We start from the raw sequence: 18,241 nt of genomic DNA on the forward strand, positions 1-18,241 counted from the left end.
TGATTCAAAATCGAACTGAACCAAAATAAAAAATTTAATTTGATTTAATTTTTAATTTATTTTAATTCAATTTAATTTTTAAAATATAGTGATTCAGTTAATTTGATTTTGATAATTTGATTTAATTAAATACTTAGCCCTAATTTTAACCACAGATGGAATTCAACCAAACAAAAGAAGATTAAGAAAGAGATAAAAAACAAGACAGCTAGCTTTATGAGAGTGTTATCAATAGAACCCACAAGAACGAACTTTTTATTACGAGAGAATTTTGCTTTCGCAAATAATACTGCTGGCTCCTTCAAACGTAAGTCTTCACTGTACAGCAAACAAAGAGGAAAATTATAAAATTTGGAGTTCGAATCCCAATCTGTGCAGAATCAATGCAAAGAATTAAAAGAGATTTGAGGGGTAATCGTAAAAGAATCTCCAGAACGATTTCTTGAAAGGGGTTTCAGGTTGGGAGCATAGCTTCTCTTCCATGACTCATGATGAGACTGAATCCTTGGATGCTGCTGCATGTTGCTTCCCACATAACTATTTTGCAATATTATTCTTTTTTGTTTTACTTTTTTTTATATATATTTTCATCTTAATCACATGTCATTAGGGCTAAATCAGATCATATCAGGCATTGAAAACAAGAAAACCCACGTTGCCAGCCACTGTTATTATAAAAATAAGAAAGATTAACATCTATTTGGTAGTGTCAGAGACCGAGGGGGATCACTGTATTTAATTTTTGCTATAACGTGCAAGAACAACTTTCTTTATTTACTCTCTTTTTGTGCCTGACGTTAAAGAAGCACAAGAACAAAGCAACGTTCATTTTTGCAGAGGACTGATTGCTACTACCCACTCGTGTGCCTTTATTAATATGTTTAGAAAAGCTACAAGCCAAATTAACTGAATTTAATGAGAATCTTCATCCAATTATTCCATCTGGATTAAGCTAATCACACACTGTAATTAGTAATTACCATACTCCATCATTTCATTTACCAAAATGGAGAGGGGATAAGTGAGAATTTCCTGTAAATCAAACCAAGTGGCTGATAAAAGCAAAAGTTGGGAGAGAAACGTCTAAAAGCTCAGCACCAGGCACGCTCTGCTGCATTTACCATTTGCCCAGTTACCTCCTCTTCCGTTCCAAAAATCTCGCACCCCAAGATCTCTCCACGTGTCCACGCTGGTCCTACGTGTCTTTACTGATGTGTCCACGCTCCTCTTTATGACTTTTAAAACCCACCTGGCCTCGCCCTTCCCACTCCATTTCATTTCAATTACACCACACCATACCACTTTCTCTCATTACTCTGCAGCCTCACTCTCTGTTTTCTTTCCTTTCTAAAACTTTGCTTTATATAATCGGAGCTCAGTGATCAACCATCCTAAAATGTCGGAAACTTGCACAAGGAAGCTTATCGTTGAAGTCTGCAATGCAAAGAATCTGATGCCGAAAGATGGCCAAGGCACAGCCAGTGCTTATGCTATTGTAGACTTTGACGGACAGCGGCGGAGGACCAAGACCAAGTTCAGAGATCTGAATCCAGAGTGGGATGAAAAGCTTGAATTTCTAGTCCATGACACTGACTCCATGCCCTCCGAGATCTTAGAGATCAATCTTTATAATGATAAGAAGACTGGAAAACGAAGTACTTTTCTTGGTAAAGTAAAGATCGCTGGGAGTGGATTTGTTAAAGCTGGATCGGAAACTCTGGTTTACTATCCGTTGGAGAAAAGAAGCGTGTTTTCACAGATTAAAGGAGAAATTGGGTTGAAAGTTTATTATATTGATGAGGATCCACCGGCAGCCCCAGCGGAGCAAAAGCCAGAAGCAACAGCTCCGGCTGCAGCGGAGGAGAAGCCACCTGAGGATGCTGCAAAACCAGAAGGGGAGAAGAAGGAAGAGAAAGCTGAAGAGAATAAAGAGGAGAAAAAGGAAGAGCCAAAGGCAGAGCCGTCTACTGAAGCTAAAAAAGAGGAGGAGAAGCCAAATCCACCGCAGGAGGAAAAAGAATCAAAAAAACCTGAGGAAGCTTCCCCAGCGCCTCCAGCAGCAGCTGTTGAGGTGGATAATCCACCATCGGCCCACAGTGAGGAAAAGACATCAAAGCAGCAAAAGGATAAGCCAACAGACACCGGAAAAAGTTCCGATTTCACAATCAACGACCTTGAACTCCGGTCATTAGCTAGCGATCGCAGCCGCAGTGCATACGATCTGGTAGATCGCATGGCATTTCTATATGTCCGCGTTGTAAAGGCCAAAAGAGCAAGCTCTGAATCTAATCCTGCAATGTATGCAAAGCTTGCGATCGGTACACACAGCATCAAAACAAAGAGCCAGAATGACAAAGATTGGGACCAAGTTTTTGCGTTTGACAAGGAGGGACTGAACTCAACTTCTCTGGAGGTTTCAGTGTGGGCAGAGGAGAAGAAAGAGAACGAGGAGAAAACAGAGAGTTGTTTGGGTACGGTATCGTTCGATTTGCAGGAGGTACCAAAGAGAGTACCACCCGATAGTCCTCTGGCTCCTCAATGGTACAGTTTGGAATCAGAGAAGTCGCTGGGAAATGACGTCATGCTGGCCGTTTGGGTCGGGACTCAGGCCGATGAGGCATTTCAGGAGGCTTGGCAGTCGGACTCGGGCGGGCTGATACCCGAGACACGAGCCAAGGTGTACTTGTCACCAAAGCTTTGGTATTTGAGATTAACGGTAATCCAAACCCAGGATTTGCAGCCAGCTTTGGCTTCCGAACCTAAGGCTAGGAGTCCAGAGCTGTATGTTAAGGCTCAGCTTGGCGCACAGGTTTTCAAAACGGGAAGGACTTCAGTTGGGTCTTCCTCCTCTAGCTCGGCTAATCCCACTTGGAACGAGGATTTAGTTTTTGTGGCGGCTGAGCCGTTTGAACCGTTTTTAGTGGTGACAATGGAAGATGTGACCAATGGGCAGTCTGTGGGCCATGCTAAAATACCTATGGCAGGCATAGAGCGGCGGACGGATGATCGTACGGAGCCCAAATCAAGATGGTTCAATTTGATTGGCGATGAGAACAGGCCGTACACGGGGAGGATACACGTGAGAGTATGTTTGGAGGGTGGCTATCACGTGCTAGATGAGGCAGCACATGTTACTAGCGATGTTAGAGCTGCAGCAAAGCAATTAGCCAAAGCTCCCATAGGGCTGTTAGAGGTTGGGATCCGAGGGGCCACGAATCTGCTTCCGGTGAAAACCAAGGATGGTACACGTGGGACTACTGACGCTTATGTTGTGGCTAAGTATGGGCCCAAGTGGGTTCGGACCCGCACGATCCTTGATCGATTTAATCCACGGTGGAATGAGCAGTACACATGGGACGTATATGATCCATGCACTGTGCTTACTATTGGCGTGTTTGATAATGGAAGGTATAAGCGGGATGAGCCAGGAAAAGATATCAGAGTTGGGAAAATACGTATACGCTTATCAACGCTTGATACAAATCGGGTGTACCTAAATTCTTATTCGCTTACCGTATTGTTACCTGGTGGGGCCAAGAAAATTGGAGAGATTGAGATAGCCGTTAGATTTTCATGCTCATCATGGCTCAGTTTAATGCAAGAGTACGCAACTCCAATGCTTCCCAGAATGCACTATGTGCGCCCTTTGGGTCCTGCTCAACAAGACATATTGCGCCACACGGCTATGCGTATAGTCACGGCTCGGCTAGCCAGGTCTGAGCCGCCATTAGGTCAAGAAGTGGTTCAGTTTATGCTGGATAGCGACACCCACATGTGGAGCATGAGGAGAAGCAAGGCAAACTGGTTCAGAGTGGTTGGGTGCCTCACACATGCGGCTACTTTGGCGCGTTGGTTGGATGGGATTCGCACGTGGGTACACCCACCCACCACTATTCTAGTCCATGTGTTACTTGTGGCTGTCGTTTTATGTCCACATCTACTGCTCCCCACCGTATTCATGTACGCCTTCTTGATTTTAGCACTGAGGTTTCGATATCGCCCAAGGGTCCCACACAACATGGACCCAAGGCTTTCCTATGTGGATGCTGTGGGCCAGGATGAGCTCGATGAAGAGTTTGATGGATTTCCTACCACACGATCATCTGACGTGGTTCGTATTCGATACGATAGGCTGCGGGCTTTATCTGGGCGGGCACAGACACTTTTAGGTGATTTGGCAGCCCAAGGAGAGCGTTTAGAGGCGTTGTGTAGTTGGAGGGATCCAAGGGCTACTGGGATTTTTATGGTGTTTTGCTTGCTAGCTTCGTTGGTATTTTACGCGGTGCCGTTTAAGGTTTTTGTGCTAGGGTCAGGGTTCTACTATCTCCGCCACCCAAGGTTCCGTGACGACATGCCGTCTATTCCTGTCAACTTTTTCCGGCGACTACCGTCGCTATCAGATCAAATTCTGTAGACTGTAGTGAGTGCACTACAGGTAGCCGTTTTGATTTCTGTAATAAGATCATAAATTATTGTTTTATTGATTATTTGGATTTGAGCTTTTAAAGTTGATAAAAAGTTGTGTTGTTACATGCATAAAGCAGAAAAAGTGACCGTTATATTGTTTATGGGGGGGGCGGTGGAGCATTCAAGGGACAAAAGTTAATGAAAGGATTTGTTGTAGATATTTAGGTAAGGTGACCATTAGATGAAAAGTGTACTTCCCAGACATGTAGGAAGAGATGAAAAGTGTACTTCCCAAATATGTAGGAAGAACTAGAAGAACCATAATAATCCGGCGATTATGCAGGGGGCTTAATATGACATGATCATAAAGCCTGGACTTCAAAGAAGTACTAAAAAGAAAGCTAAGGCTGAATGCCATGGGCCCTTCCAACTCATGCCAGAAAGTAACGCTAATTGTTGCTGCTGAAACCATGGCTCTAATTGATTTGAAGATATCATTCTTTTACTTTTATAATGGGTCTTTCATTAAATTCATTAGGTAGAAATTCTTTTACTTTACAAATTAAATGGTTTTTAGGAAAATAAGTATTGAAAACAATGTCACACATAAAACTAATCTAAAACCAAAAATAGAAAATTGGGCTTTGACTTGCTAATTCTCAACTAGTACTATTTCACTATAAATCTCATAGTAGCTTTTGCACACATCAAACAGACTGGAAAATAAATATTCTCATTTCACTTCTTTTTTTCCCCCTTATTTGTAGAGAAAAGTATGCATTCATCTACATTGCCGCTTAGTGAAATTGTTTGCTGAAACAAGTTTTGTAAGCAGACTCCGCAATCTTCTTGACCCTGATCCGGGCTTCAAAACACCGTAGTTCTCATTTTGTAAGCCTAAACATGCCTTGTGGCTCTTCCCACTTCCCAAACACCAACCCCCATATGTAAACTGTCCATTTTTCCTCTTAAGAAGCTCACGATCAATCTTGTCGAGAACTGGGTCATTTTTCTTGAACTTTCTGGCAAATGGACGACTGCTCAGGATCATTCTTCTATAATCTTTAAGCCCCAGGTTCCTTGGGTGCTGCTTAGGAGGTGTATCCCAAGTGATGTAGTGAAGATCATGGTTTGCTGTAGTGTTTTTATAGTCTTCAGAGTTGCATACAAGTGTTTGGAAGTAGCCTTCTGGTGAGGATACGAAGTTGGTATAGTAGAGGAGGAGAGTTCTTGGCAAGTTGTCCCAACCCACAATGCAATACTCTGCAAAAGATCTTGACAATATTGTCCAAGCTGAACCTGTATGCAGATAAATATGATCAGCATCTAACAAGTCAAAAGTTCCATTTACATGCATATTGTTGCTTATCCAGATAACCTTACCATGAAGAAAGGAATTTTCATAATTTCTGATTGATTTTTTACAGGTTTCTTGAGAATAAAGATTTTCTTGGCCCACAGAACACATGGGTGACTGCTATTACGTAATTATATTCTCATAATATATTCTTTTCTTGCAAAAATAGCACCAGGGAGAAAAGATCAATAAATTCACATTCATAATATCACTTTTAAAAAGCATTATCAAAAGTAGATGCCCATCTTCACTCTTGACCGGACTAAGAAAAGTTCAGTTCCAACAGTAAAATGTTCTTGCTAAGTTCCATTATAAACAAATTACAGATGAAACCATAATTTCTATGCAATTCAACTGACTTCATGGTCTGATATTACCTGTAATATCATTATCAACCCTTTTGTTAATGATTATAATTGTTAAGCTCTGAAACTTATGTCACCATTTTGGGCCTTTCTTAAGCATCTTCAATATGCGTATGAAGGCAACTGGCATGAAAGTAAACAAATCCATGTGGTTCTCTTTCTGGCAAGAATATTATTATATTCACTTCTGCAACTTACTTTTTTAAATTATTCTCATTTCCCAAGTTACTTGAAAAGATTATTTTCCTTTACAATAATTATTTTCTTAATCTGATATTATATATATATATATATATATATATATGAGAAATCCATTATTTTAAGTCTAAAAGGTCCTCCGTACTAGCAGTAAAGCACATGAGTTCCCCAACATCAACCAGGATATGGCATGTGCACTTTCTGGATCATGCAGCCCCAAGACACACATGCTGTTGTCTGTCCTTGACCCCTTCAAAGATTTCTCTAGAAATCCAATCTCTACACGATGATTCTTGATAGTGATTACATGACAACTTAAGAGTTAATCATTAGGTATTTGTTGGTTCATTTCAATGGTGGACCCACATACTTAGGTGGGTTGATAAAACGTCATATATATATATATATATATATATATATATATATATATATATATATATATATTCAAATTAAGAGTAATTCCTAATGCAGATTATGACAAGAATGCCCAGCTAACTAGCATCAACAGCCACTTATCTAGTGGGACCAATGACACTAGATAATGAAAACAAAGGAAAGGGACAATCACATAGACTACAGATTCATGAAAGTGAACATATCAAGCTTTCATCTGCAATCTTGTTCTTAATCAAATCTAATCTCCACCCTTTACACTGTCCTGCACTAGCACCCATTTTCCTTTTTCAACATGAATTTGATTGATATTTGAATATTTGTCATGGTACCTAATGATAAGCCCCACCGCACTTAGCACTTCACATTTTAAAGTCGTCTGCTTGTGTGCACATGAGCACCAGCCAAATGGAACTATCTTAATTTCAACAACATTTAGTTTGATGATTCTATAATTGCAAAGTGCAAGTTCATTCTATTAGCTTCCTTGAATTGATATCACATTTAAACTAAACACAACTTTGTCACATTAATTTCTTTTGTAAAAATAGGATCCATAAATAGACATCTTAGCCAATTAGCTACAAGTTGATTTTGACATTTATGTTACTTTTTTTCTAAGATTAGGCCTAAGGTCTTACTCAACTATCATTTGAAGCAACTAGCAAGCAAGCTATTATGATTCTCTAATTTGACAGCTGAACTCACTTATATAAAAACAAAAAGGAGGTTCTGTTTTTGTTATATATATTTTCCTACCCACCAAATTAAAAAAAAAAAAAAAAAAAAAAAAAAAAAAAAAATACAAGGTTTAATGTTAATGCTGCCAAGTACCAAGCCTAGGAAATTTCAAATCAATCCCTTTAGGATATGAGGAATGGAAAATTCTTGTATGCACCCAAGCGTATGTACATCCAACCAATTAAAAGTGAATAAACCATAATTTTAAATAGGTAATACCAATGATTTCATATAATGTGGCATTTATAGATTGATTGGGTATATGCACCGGGTTTAAGTAAGTCTTTCCTAAATGAAATTTAAGAATTCTTGTCGGCAGGGTTCTGATATGATGACAATCTGGACAATATAAGAATGAAGTAAAAAAAAAAAAAAAAAAGGAAACAGAGGGGAGCATTTTTAAATACATCCAAAACATAGGGGCTCAATCAAAGCCTGCAAAATTAAACTATCAAATTTTAAACTTTAAAGATACATGTCCATCCACTGCAGAAACCTCACATGCTAGTGATAAGCACGAAAAATAATATAAATAAATGAATAAACAAAATTATGTGCCATTAATTTGTGGAGCATGGAAATGGAAAAGCATGGATGTCAATGTATTGTTCATAATAATAAAGAAAAAAAAAGATTTGAGGAAAAACCTGTATAGAGCTTGAAGGCAGTTGGGAGACTCCTCTGCTTGATAACCCACCAAATTTCTGATTTGTTGAGTTTGTAAAGCCCTGGATCTATTATGATTGGTTTGGCTCTCTTATTCCTGATCAATATATATTTATTTTTCAATGGTTAAAACGTTATTTTCTATAAATTAAAATAACAAGATATCAAACCCAAAAAAGAGAAAGTTTCAGAAAATTGAATAAAAAAAAAAATCTTACAGTTTCCAGCCCAAGTGACTGCTATGCTGTATGAAGTTGAGATCTCTTGGTAAGCCAGAGAAGGCATCAATTAGATCTGGAAATAAAATTGGATCACAAAATCACATTATTAACAGGATAAAAGAGTAGAAGGAAAGAAAATTAGTAATAAACAAACAAATAAATACATGACAAAAAAGGAAATCTTTATGGAAAATTTTGCAGGCAATAATGGAGTACATGCTTATGCTGATATCAACAAGGCCACTCACCATACCATCTTGGGTCACCAAAGGATAATCAGAGGCACTAAGATTAATAAACCAGTCCCATTTGCAAGTCCTCAACAATATAGCCATTGCATGGAGAGTAGTAGCAAGCATAGTTGGGCCTCTATAAGTCACCAAATTTGATTTCCCAACAATCCAAACATTGCCTACAAGGCTAAAAACTGGGTCACTGGACACAAATTCTGTTATTGCTCTGTGCTCCACCTCTGGTGCATCAGCGTCCACATGAATCAGATAATAATTCCCTGGATGATAAAGTGCCTTTATAACCCTCATTAGCTTCTTGGTATCACCTCTAGAAGCAGAAATTAAGTAAGCAAAGGTTACCGGGTAAGGTTTGTGTTCTTTCAGCATATTTAAGTTGATGACTGGGGTGAATCTGGAAATGGGTATGGTTAGTTTTGCGGGGATGTACAATAGGTAGAAGAACATTGAGGTTGCCATGAATAGGATGACAAAAATTTTGATACCCATTTCATGGGTGAGTAAGAAGAAACTGAAAAGGAAAGTTCTTGGAGAGAAAATGGAATGGGGGCAGTTGGCTGGCAGAGGAGAGAAAGGTAGTTTAATTGGTTAATGGTGGAAGGAGGGAGGATGGAATAATAACATAAAAAGGCATGGAAGTGCGTGGAGTAGATCTTGTTTGGGTTCCTTACTTCGAAGGGAAGGCCTCGAATGGTCACTGTATTAGTTGGGATGGAGACTTTATTTGGCTATGGAAGGTGCAAAATTACTATATTGGTTGGGCAAGGGATTGGATTTAATGGGAGTTGAGGGGAAAGAAAATAGACAACAACATGAAGAGGCTGCCACGTGTCGAAATGATAAATTTACCAAACAACCCCTATGGCCCTTGCTTTTGGTTGATGGGTTCATGATAGATAGGGCTTCAAGCCTCCAAGCCCCTTATATTGATTTTTTGGAGGTTGGGGCAATTGTGTAGCTTGATTCAAACAAGGCCTAGTATGGCCCAAACTGCTACATACAATTAGATGTTTTTTTCAAAGGACTTCATTGCAGTTATTACGTAGGCCTTCACTTTGCTGTTTTAGAGAATAAAAACTCAGTATTTGATATTTACTAAGGCCTGTTTAGCATGGGAGAAAATCACATTTTTAAATATATTAATTAGAGAGTGTTAAAAAATAATTAAAAATTAAATTTAATTAATTTTAATTATAAAAATATTAAAATAATAAAATAATTTTTTTCAAATTACTTATCTTAGCAGTATTTAAAATGGTGCTTTTATTAAGAAAAGTAGTTTCAGACTCTGAAACTCAATGCCAAATATAACTTAAGTGTATAATATGTCTTCAATCATGGAATGAATTCTGATTGATGTTAGGTAGTTGAACAACACATCAATTGCTAAGTGAAAGTTCCCCAAATTTGAAGTTCATATACTTAGACTTGTTTCTTGTTATTTTAATGTGTCAAACACATGCACTAGAAAAGTGCATCTTCTTCTTTCCCAAAGCATTTTAGAGTATAATCATAAGAAGCTTGTTTAGAATCACTTTGGCATTTTCTCTTAAATTGAATTATTTTTAATATTAAAGTTTTTAGAGAAAATGAGATTGTTAAGATCAAATCCTTCATTCCTATTAAAGTTTGTAAAGAAAATGAGATTGATAAGATCAAATCCTTCATTCTTTGCATTAATAGGCAGGTGCTTATCTACTAAAATGCTAACTCAATCATAATTAAATGAGCTAATGTTATTAAAATTTAAAAGAATTTTCTCAATAAAAGCTTGAACTCTATTGTTGAAATTACTTTTTACATGTTGTAAATGAATACAAATCAATGAGTTTATTTGAAGCCTAATCAATCTTTCTACTCCATACTATTGAATTTTGATGTGAATTGTCAATTAATTGAATTAATTTCCTTTTTTACATAATTAATTTATCACATTTTAATTTCTCAAACACAAATATACTCTTTTATTTATTGTTCCATTCTTATCATATGAAACACGCCTTAATGTTCAATGATGGACTAGGAAACATTCTTAAAAAAAATTCCATAATTTGAAGAGATCTTTAAACTAAAATTTTATTAAAATTCAATTAAATTAATATCTTTTTTATCAATTTTTATATTTAAAATAAAAGAATTTAATTTTTTTAATTTGAAAAAATTATTTTAAAAGAAACAAATTCTTTTCAAACAAACAAATGATTTATTCCAAAAGAAAGCAACAGATTTTTTGTCAAAGTAGGAATTTCCAAGAATAAGCTAGTCCTTGTTCTCCTTTAAAATTTGATGAAGTTATATATATTTTTAAATTTTGGTGAATTTTCAGGATACGCTCAAGAGAAACATGAACATAATAAGAACAAAAATTAGTTAGCAGTTGAACCTAACAAAAAACACTCTCTTTCATTTGAAAAAAGGAAGGGTACCCTTTTCCTTTTTCACTTCCTTTAATTCAAGTTGGTAAATAAAGAACATTAAAAAGCTCAACTAAGTCACAAGGAATAACACAGGAAGAAGAGAAGAGACCCTCCTCAACAAGTCACCATTTTGCTGACCTGTCCCTATTTCCACTACCTTCCACGTCATCAGCCCACATCACCAAAACCAAAACCCACACACAAGCCAGAAGTCGGTTAGTTTCATGCAGTATAATAAGAATTTATTGAGGAAGAATTTTGGGTATTGATCTTAGATAGCTATAGCTTGACCTAATCAAGTAGATTAAGCAATGACTAATAATATGAGTTTCTTAAGGGTTGTTATGGAATGTTATTGTGTGTGAGATTGGTCAACTGTGGGTGCCAAGAAAGTGAGAAACCAAGAGTTTACTTGACTTGGAGATTTAACCATGGCTATCAAAGGAAAGAAATAATGGTTCCAGCATTGTTCCAGCTATTAATATGCAGAACTTGCATGTTCAAGTTCAAGAAGGTACTTCCAACTACAAAATCTGTCAAGGTTCTCCCTCACTCACTCTTGAATCCATTTCTCGTTTTATATTTTCTTCCTTCATCTTCTCCATCTAGATTCTCTGCAATTCCCTGAACTCATTTCTTGTTTCTTTAACCTTCCTGACTTATTTCGTGTTTCTTTAACCTTCCTGATCTAAGTCAACAGACCCCATCTTTCTCCTGTAAGTAACATTTCCAGCCAATTTTTCCATTCTTGCTTCTTCACTTTTTTTTATTCTTGATCTTCCCTCATTCCTCCAAGTAATTAATTTCATGTATTATTTAATGCGCAGCATATGACATCTAGTAAGAGTTGACTTTATAAATTATCAGCCTACTTGCTTCGTTTTCTTGCAGGTTCAAGAATCAAGCATCCAGGACTGCAACGGTGGCGGCGCAATTCGTCCAGGGGCTCTTCCGAGTCCTTTTCTTTGTACACATAGTCCTAACTGCCATATTAGTAATCTTCCTCACCATTCGAGGCCTCCTCTCTGTACGCAGCCACCACTTCCACCCGAAGAAGTGGTATCCCCCACTTCTGACTGCAACAGCATGCTCCGGAATCGTGGCTTTCACTTGGCAATGGATCACCCTCTGCTACCCTTCAAGAGCCATAAGATCAGCGTTTTGGCTGAGCCCCTTGCTAACATGTGCAGTTGGGATACTACTGGTTCTAATCGGCTCTGCTGCAAGTCTAGCAATAGGTTCACTTGCACTTGTTTTTGCCCTCATTCAATCCCTTTATGCTTGTTGGGTGAATCCCAGATTCAATTATGCCATCAAAGTTCTATCAGTTTCCACAGCTTTCCCGCCTGCTAAAACTACTGTTCTAGTCATTATCTGGATCCTCACAAGCATCATCTATTCCAGCTTCTTGGTGTCTGGCATAGGTGGCGCCACCATTACTGGAACTGGAATAGATATCTTATTCATATTGTGGATCCTGCTAAGCCTAATATGGAGTATGCAAGTGATGAAAAACACATTGCAGGTTACAGTTGCACGCATCAAGTACCTAAACTTTGCATGTGGGGCCGATATGGACACAAGAGTTGCTTTAATAGACACAATCAAACACCTGATGAGTAGCATATTCTTAGGCTCCACCCTTGTCCCGATTCTTACTGTAATCTGGGGCTCTGCACGTGTAATAAATCTGGTTGCAGGGGGTACAGATGAGTTCTTGTTCTCCTGTGCTAACTGCTATTCTGCTTTAGCTTCAACTCTAGTGACCTATGGGAATAGGTGGGGTTTTGTGCAGGTTGGGGTTTACAGCAAGGGGTTTGTGCAGGCATCGAAGGATACATGGGAGACATTTAGGAGAGTACGGTTGGAATCACTAATTGACTCAGACCTTACAGGGTCATTCTGTTTCTTATCTGGGATAGCAGGAGGTGCAATATGCACCCTGGTGGGAGGAACATGGACACTTGCAGTTCATAAGAGTTATGCAACCGAAGTGTCAATTTATGCCTTCTTGATAGGCTATCTAATGGTAAGAACTCAGCTAGCAGTTGAACCTCAAAAGACATTGTAAACAATTTCTTTCCAAATGAATTTGAAACTAACCAGGTCTGATGTCAATTTTTCTGTTCCTCAGTGTCGGATAGCAATGGCGTGGCCACAAGCATGTGTTTCTGCTTACTATGTTGCTTATGCAGAGAATCCACAGAGCCTGAGGTTTGACCCAACCATTCCAGTTCGTATTCAAGAGCTTCAGAGATATGGAGCCTAACAATCCTGGAAGCCAACTTTGACATGGTTACTGTTACTGGACTTATATTGTCTCTAAAAACTTGTACTGGATATACCACCAAATATGATTAATTGATACTTAAAAACATGAGAATTTGTCAGAGTTTAACCTTTCGGTTTAAGAATGACATATACCTGTTGTTGTAAATCACAGACTCTTCTTTTAGATCAAATGTCATCATCAATGTTTCTGTTGTAGAATGCTCTGGAAGTGCTCATGCAGATAATCTTAAGAAAAATTTACTCAAATAAAATATGGACTATGGCCATGCACCAGAATTCCACAAGATATCATCAGGTCACAAAGGATTAACCTTTGCAATTAATTTAATCCTTGGTGAAAACTCCATTTTCAGCTACAATGTTAATTGTTCAGAAGGCAAAATAGCAAAAGATGGTCATCAAGTTTCAATGCATTAAATGGACAAATGAAATCAAATAGAACTCGTAGTTTGTCCACAAAGTGAATGCAGAACAAAACCAATCAATGAATTAACAAGCATGAAACATAGAGAAAGAATTCCATTAAGAAATAAATAAAGTCAAGTACATGAAAGTTTTGAGTAAAATTTATCACAAATCACCAAAGATGGAACCATAAAAATACCTCAAGAATACATAACTATAACAAATGAGACCTTTAATATGAAAATGTTGGAGCAAACAAGGCCACAACAAAATTCTGCGAGGAAAAGCAAACCATGCAGGTCATTGAGGTCCAAGATGACCACGCCCACCACATTCTGAGCACATAATGTTACCCGTTCCTCCACAACCTACATAATAGCAAATATCACATTAGAATAATTTTCTTTGCCAGACATAGGGCAATAAATCAAGATAACTAATAATCAGGTAATCATCTTATTTTTCTTCCTAAGCAACAATCATGATTCAAAACTTACCACTCACGTAGGGATATTCTCCAATATCAAACAAATGAAAGTCTCACTTTAGGCTTAACCCCAACGTTCCCCACTTTTAAACATAATATTTCAATAAAAATTCAAATGAAACAACCACATTTTTTATTTCAATGCTGTTTTTGCCATTTAATATTTATTCCATAACAAAACTATTATTCCTAAAACCATAAGAATATACCACAGAATAAAGATAACAGAAAATGTAGATACTCCCAGGAAAAAGATTACCACAAACCTGGATTATCCTAATTAAACCAAAGTAGCTAAGTCATCCAGTTGTAATTTCAAGATTTCAACAATTCTCAAGAAATTGTGAACTTACTAGAGCTCCTGGAGTTTTGAGCTTAACATATGGCTAAATTTGCTTTAAATAAAACTAATTCAAGGTAAGGGCCTCACTCACAACTTGGTCAAAATTGAAATGGTTGGACATGAATACAAGAAAAGTGCATAGAAATTAGAAAATATGAAAAAGTTGAAGTGGATGGACAAAAACACAACAAAAATACACAGAAGGGTCTATTTCAATAAACCATGAGGAAGAAATAACACTACCAATTCTCACATAGCAGAGTAGTTTAATCAGAGAATTGCTTCTGAGAATTTATGCTTTAATTGCATTAGAATATGAAAGGAAAATTTCTCATACACAAAATGCTGTGGGGAATGTGATGACCAGAAGAGAAAGAAGAGCCCAATAAGCCCCAAGTAAAGCACAGCTAGAATCATAGTGTTATGGGTAAAAAATATAGGGTGGAAATAAGTGCATCGTAAGAAAAATGTAAAGGAGTCTATAAGAAACCTAACAAAACAAATATCCTCTTTTTTTATCAAAAAAGAATGTGAAAAAAAATTTTTAAAAAAAGGAAAATTTTGAAGAAGAACCAGGAATTAATTTGTTTTTCCTCAGTGTACTATGTGAACAACCTAAAGGTAAAAAGAAGCTAAGAGAAATCCTCCTATTTTCTCAAAAGAGAAGGTAAAAGAAATATTTTTCTTTTTTTCCAAAAAAGGAAAAACAGAGAAAGAACCAGAGATGCACAAATTTTGAGATTAGGACCCACTGAATCAATACAATAGAAGAATTGCCCTCTATCCACTACCACACATAGCGTAAGCAGTCCTTCCCTTTTGGCTTCTGTGTAGCTCTAGAGCAACCTCAAATTGAGCCCAAGGATGGGATCCATCAAAGGGGTTTAGAACATCCCACTGCCATCAGTTATACTACAAAGAATGGCATGGATCGGTAGGAAATACCATTCTGACACAATATGAGGTGGGGTGGCATCGGATTAGCAGTTATATAATTGTTGGGGAGCCCCAAAACATTAGGAGCATAAAGCAGGAAGGGACATTATTCCACATTCAAGGAAGGACCTTCCTTTGAAAATAAAATCAGCAATTTTCAAAAGATATAAGTCAAGACTTGCTCAGAGCAATGTCAAATACTTTACCAAGTTCATTTTGTGTGCAGGACCAAAAGGTACATAATTTGATGCAGAACCTCGATGGTAATAATATAAACCAGCAGTCAAGCGAGATATAAGAGCATAGTGGAGATGAAATAGTCAAGACATAAGTACATTCAATTGTTATCATATGCCCTTTGAAGAGAAAGCAAATTTACCTAAACAGCGGACTTTCACAATGATACCCTGGCTCTCCAATATGGAGTCAACATATAACCCTGAACCTGAACAAGTGGTGCAAAGAACTGCACCTTTGGCCTCACAATCAATGCATCGAGGATTATCTCCAATTGATTTTTTAGCTAAAGATGTACCAACCGGCTTCTCAATTCTCTCCTCTGGTATAGGCTTATCATAACAAAAAAGAGATTCAAGGCTGCTTCTTTGTCTATGTGCATTTCCCACTGCCCTCGATTCTGCCTGTAGAATCAAAATAATTCCTTATTAAGGAATTGGCGCTCATAATTCACTAAAACATAATAAGACTAGCACCCACATAGCTCATCCATGGAAAATAAGAAGAAAAATACTATCAAAAGTCCATTTGAATATGTTGCATTCTCTTATTTATTACTTCAATATTACTCCTTTCATTCCTATATGCACATAGGCAAACATACTGGTCATACTCATGCCTCAAGATTGAGTAACATAGATAATTAAGATGGCCTTTTTCATGGCTTTGAACAAGAGTAGTTCTGCGAAAATAATTTCTTTTTGATAGAAAGAAGCACGAATGAAGTACCATGGTGTGCTAACAAAATCAAGACATCAATAAATATTCACAATCCTAAGTATTAAAAGCAAATGCGATAACTGAATCAATGATGTATGCAATGATCATTACCCAAAAAACAGGAACATATATTTAAAACAAACGATGCATAACCTCAAGTTTTGATTCATTAAAATCAAATGCAATATGTAAAATTAAATAAATAAATAAATAACCAAAAAGATTATACTAAACCACTACAAGATAAAACTAATAAATAAAGTGAAATGATATGGCAATCAAAACCAATAATTGAATATCCAACAGATGATTACCCAGATGCCAATTATCTTCAACAGGGCACAACCTGAAACGAACGGGGCTATAGAAAAAAGAAAAAGAAAAAAGGAAAAGAAAGACTGACCTCATGAGAAGAAGAGGAAGAAACAGAGCCATTAGGGATGATGACGCAAATTTTACTTATGGACCGTCTTCCACTGAATCGAAACCCATAATCAACCTTATATTGCTTGTGTTGATTAAGTTTTACTGAATATGAAGAAATGGGCAAAACAATCGACGACCCAATTTTCATTGAAGACTCCATAGGTGCAAAAGAAATGCCCAAAAACAATACGGTACGCAACAGTTCCTCAAATTCTTCAGAGCCCGCCAAAAAAGAATCGAGATTTAAGGGAATTAAGGAAATAGGCACTTGTGAGTGAGATAGAACTTTGGAGAAATCGATTAATATTTGGGATTTTTGAGCCTTGTTTTTGTCCCTTTCGTTGTTAACGATGCAGAGAGCTGGAACTGTTGGTTGGTGGCTCCATTTTCTGTTTGTCAAACATGGGTCGGGTTGAATTCTAGCCCAATTTCATTAACAGATTAATTGAAGCCCAAATATTTGGACCCAACTTGCTTAAAAAAAAATTTGATATGGGCTTTAGGGCTCACTAAACACAAAATTCCTGGAGCAGCGCGTTGTCGTTGAGAGTCGCGGCCCATCCAGTTTTGGGTCAAAAAGTATGATTTTGGTCCATAAAATCGAGGACTCTAAATCAAATTATAGGGTTCGATCAATTTAGTTTTTATTCGATTTAATTTAAATCAATTTAAAAATTATCCTATTTAATTTCTATTTTCCAGAAAAAAAAAACATTGATTGAAACTAGATCAAGCTAAAATCATCCAATCCTTTGAAAAGGATAAAGAAACAATTTCAGTATAATTTTGGTTTCTAAAACTTTGATCCAAATTAGAGCAAATCAGTTTTACATCATTGCCTATTCCAAAAATATAAAAATGATTCTGATTCTGATTTAATTTCAAATTAGGGAAAATTAATTTCATATTCATTTTTGTAATCTACAATAAGTCAAACCCGATATTTTTAAAATACGTTGAATCAGTTTGATTTAGAAAGTGTTTAATTTAACTTATAAATCGATCAAATTTACTTATAAATAAAAAAATAATAAATAGATTAATATTTAGTTTAGGTTATAAATTAAAAAATTACTTAAAAAATCATAAATAATAAGTATCTTACTTATTACTTATTTATTTAGTTTAAAACTATGTTTTGACAAATTAAAAAAATTATATTATCCTAATAATTTTTAAAAATATCAATACTATCCTTATTTTAACAACCATAACACTAGTGACATATTCTTTTTATCATTTTAATAAATTAAATTATTTTAAATATTTTTTAACTAAACATTTAAACTATTTATAAAAAAATTTTAAATAGTTATACTAAATAATTAATTATTTATTTTTAAATAAAGTTATAAATTAAAAAAATACATTTTAAATTA

At 36.4% G+C, this 18,241-nt stretch overlaps 4 protein-coding genes across 4 annotated transcripts; 2 read left to right on the plus strand and 2 right to left on the minus strand.

Moving 5' to 3' along the window:
• Positions 1-1,238: 1,238 nt before the first annotated feature.
• Positions 1,239-4,487, plus strand: LOC110655744 (multiple C2 domain and transmembrane region protein 14). The gene has a single exon (XM_058146597.1). It carries the CDS (start codon positions 1,397-1,399, stop codon positions 4,412-4,414), a length of 3,018 nt encoding a protein of 1,005 aa, XP_058002580.1. The 5' UTR covers positions 1,239-1,396; the 3' UTR covers positions 4,415-4,487.
• Positions 4,488-5,056: 569 nt separating this feature from the next.
• Positions 5,057-9,344, minus strand: LOC110655746 (beta-glucuronosyltransferase GlcAT14A). The gene is made up of 4 exons (XM_021812181.2): positions 8,602-9,344; positions 8,346-8,421; positions 8,109-8,224; positions 5,057-5,706 (listed from the first exon to the last, which is right to left on the minus strand). The coding sequence occupies exons 1-4, from the start codon at positions 9,086-9,088 to the stop codon at positions 5,189-5,191; spliced, it is 1,197 nt and encodes a 398-aa protein (XP_021667873.2). The 5' UTR covers positions 9,089-9,344; the 3' UTR covers positions 5,057-5,188.
• A 2,126-nt stretch (positions 9,345-11,470) lies between these two features.
• Positions 11,471-13,453, plus strand: LOC110655706 (protein PNS1). The gene is given in 4 exon segments (XM_021812135.2): positions 11,471-11,557; positions 11,908-11,927; positions 11,929-13,045; positions 13,151-13,453. Coding segments are annotated over 4 exon segments (1,359 nt in total). The 3' UTR covers positions 13,286-13,453.
• Positions 13,454-13,814: 361 nt separating this feature from the next.
• LOC110655743 (uncharacterized) lies at positions 13,815-17,245 on the minus strand. Its single transcript, XM_021812178.2, has 3 exons — positions 16,840-17,245; positions 15,859-16,120; positions 13,815-14,081 (listed from the first exon to the last, which is right to left on the minus strand). The coding sequence occupies exons 1-3, from the start codon at positions 17,020-17,022 to the stop codon at positions 14,014-14,016; spliced, it is 513 nt and encodes a 170-aa protein (XP_021667870.1). The 5' UTR covers positions 17,023-17,245; the 3' UTR covers positions 13,815-14,013.
• Positions 17,246-18,241: the final 996 nt, after the last annotated feature.

Source organism: Hevea brasiliensis, chromosome 5, assembly GCF_030052815.1.
Source record: "Hevea brasiliensis isolate MT/VB/25A 57/8 chromosome 5, ASM3005281v1, whole genome shotgun sequence".
Taxonomy (NCBI): Eukaryota; Viridiplantae; Streptophyta; class Magnoliopsida; order Malpighiales; family Euphorbiaceae; genus Hevea; species Hevea brasiliensis.

What these genes read in the sequence shown, in the direction of transcription:
- LOC110655744 (XM_058146597.1), top strand. Translation starts at nt 1,397, where the DNA reads ATGTCGGAAACTTGCACAAGGAAGCTTATCGTTGAAGTCTGCAATGCA.
- LOC110655746 (XM_021812181.2), bottom strand. Translation starts at nt 9,088, where the DNA reads ATGGGTATCAAAATTTTTGTCATCCTATTCATGGCAACCTCAATGTTC. An exon ending in TCCTTTGGTGACCCAAGATG is followed by an intron (nt 8,422 to 8,601) that starts GTATGGTGAGTG and finishes TTTTATTTCCAG; the next exon opens with ATCTAATTGATGCCTTCTCT. An exon ending in TGCCTTCAAGCTCTATACAG is followed by an intron (nt 5,707 to 8,108) that starts GTTTTTCCTCAA and finishes ATCTGCATACAG; the next exon opens with GTTCAGCTTGGACAATATTG.
- LOC110655743 (XM_021812178.2), bottom strand. Translation starts at nt 17,022, where the DNA reads ATGGAGTCTTCAATGAAAATTGGGTCGTCGATTGTTTTGCCCATTTCT. An exon ending in CTTCCTCTTCTTCTCATGAG is followed by an intron (nt 16,121 to 16,839) that starts GTCAGTCTTTCT and finishes TTGATTCTACAG; the next exon opens with GCAGAATCGAGGGCAGTGGG. An exon ending in TGTGAAAGTCCGCTGTTTAG is followed by an intron (nt 14,082 to 15,858) that starts GTAAATTTGCTT and finishes GCTATTATGTAG; the next exon opens with GTTGTGGAGGAACGGGTAAC.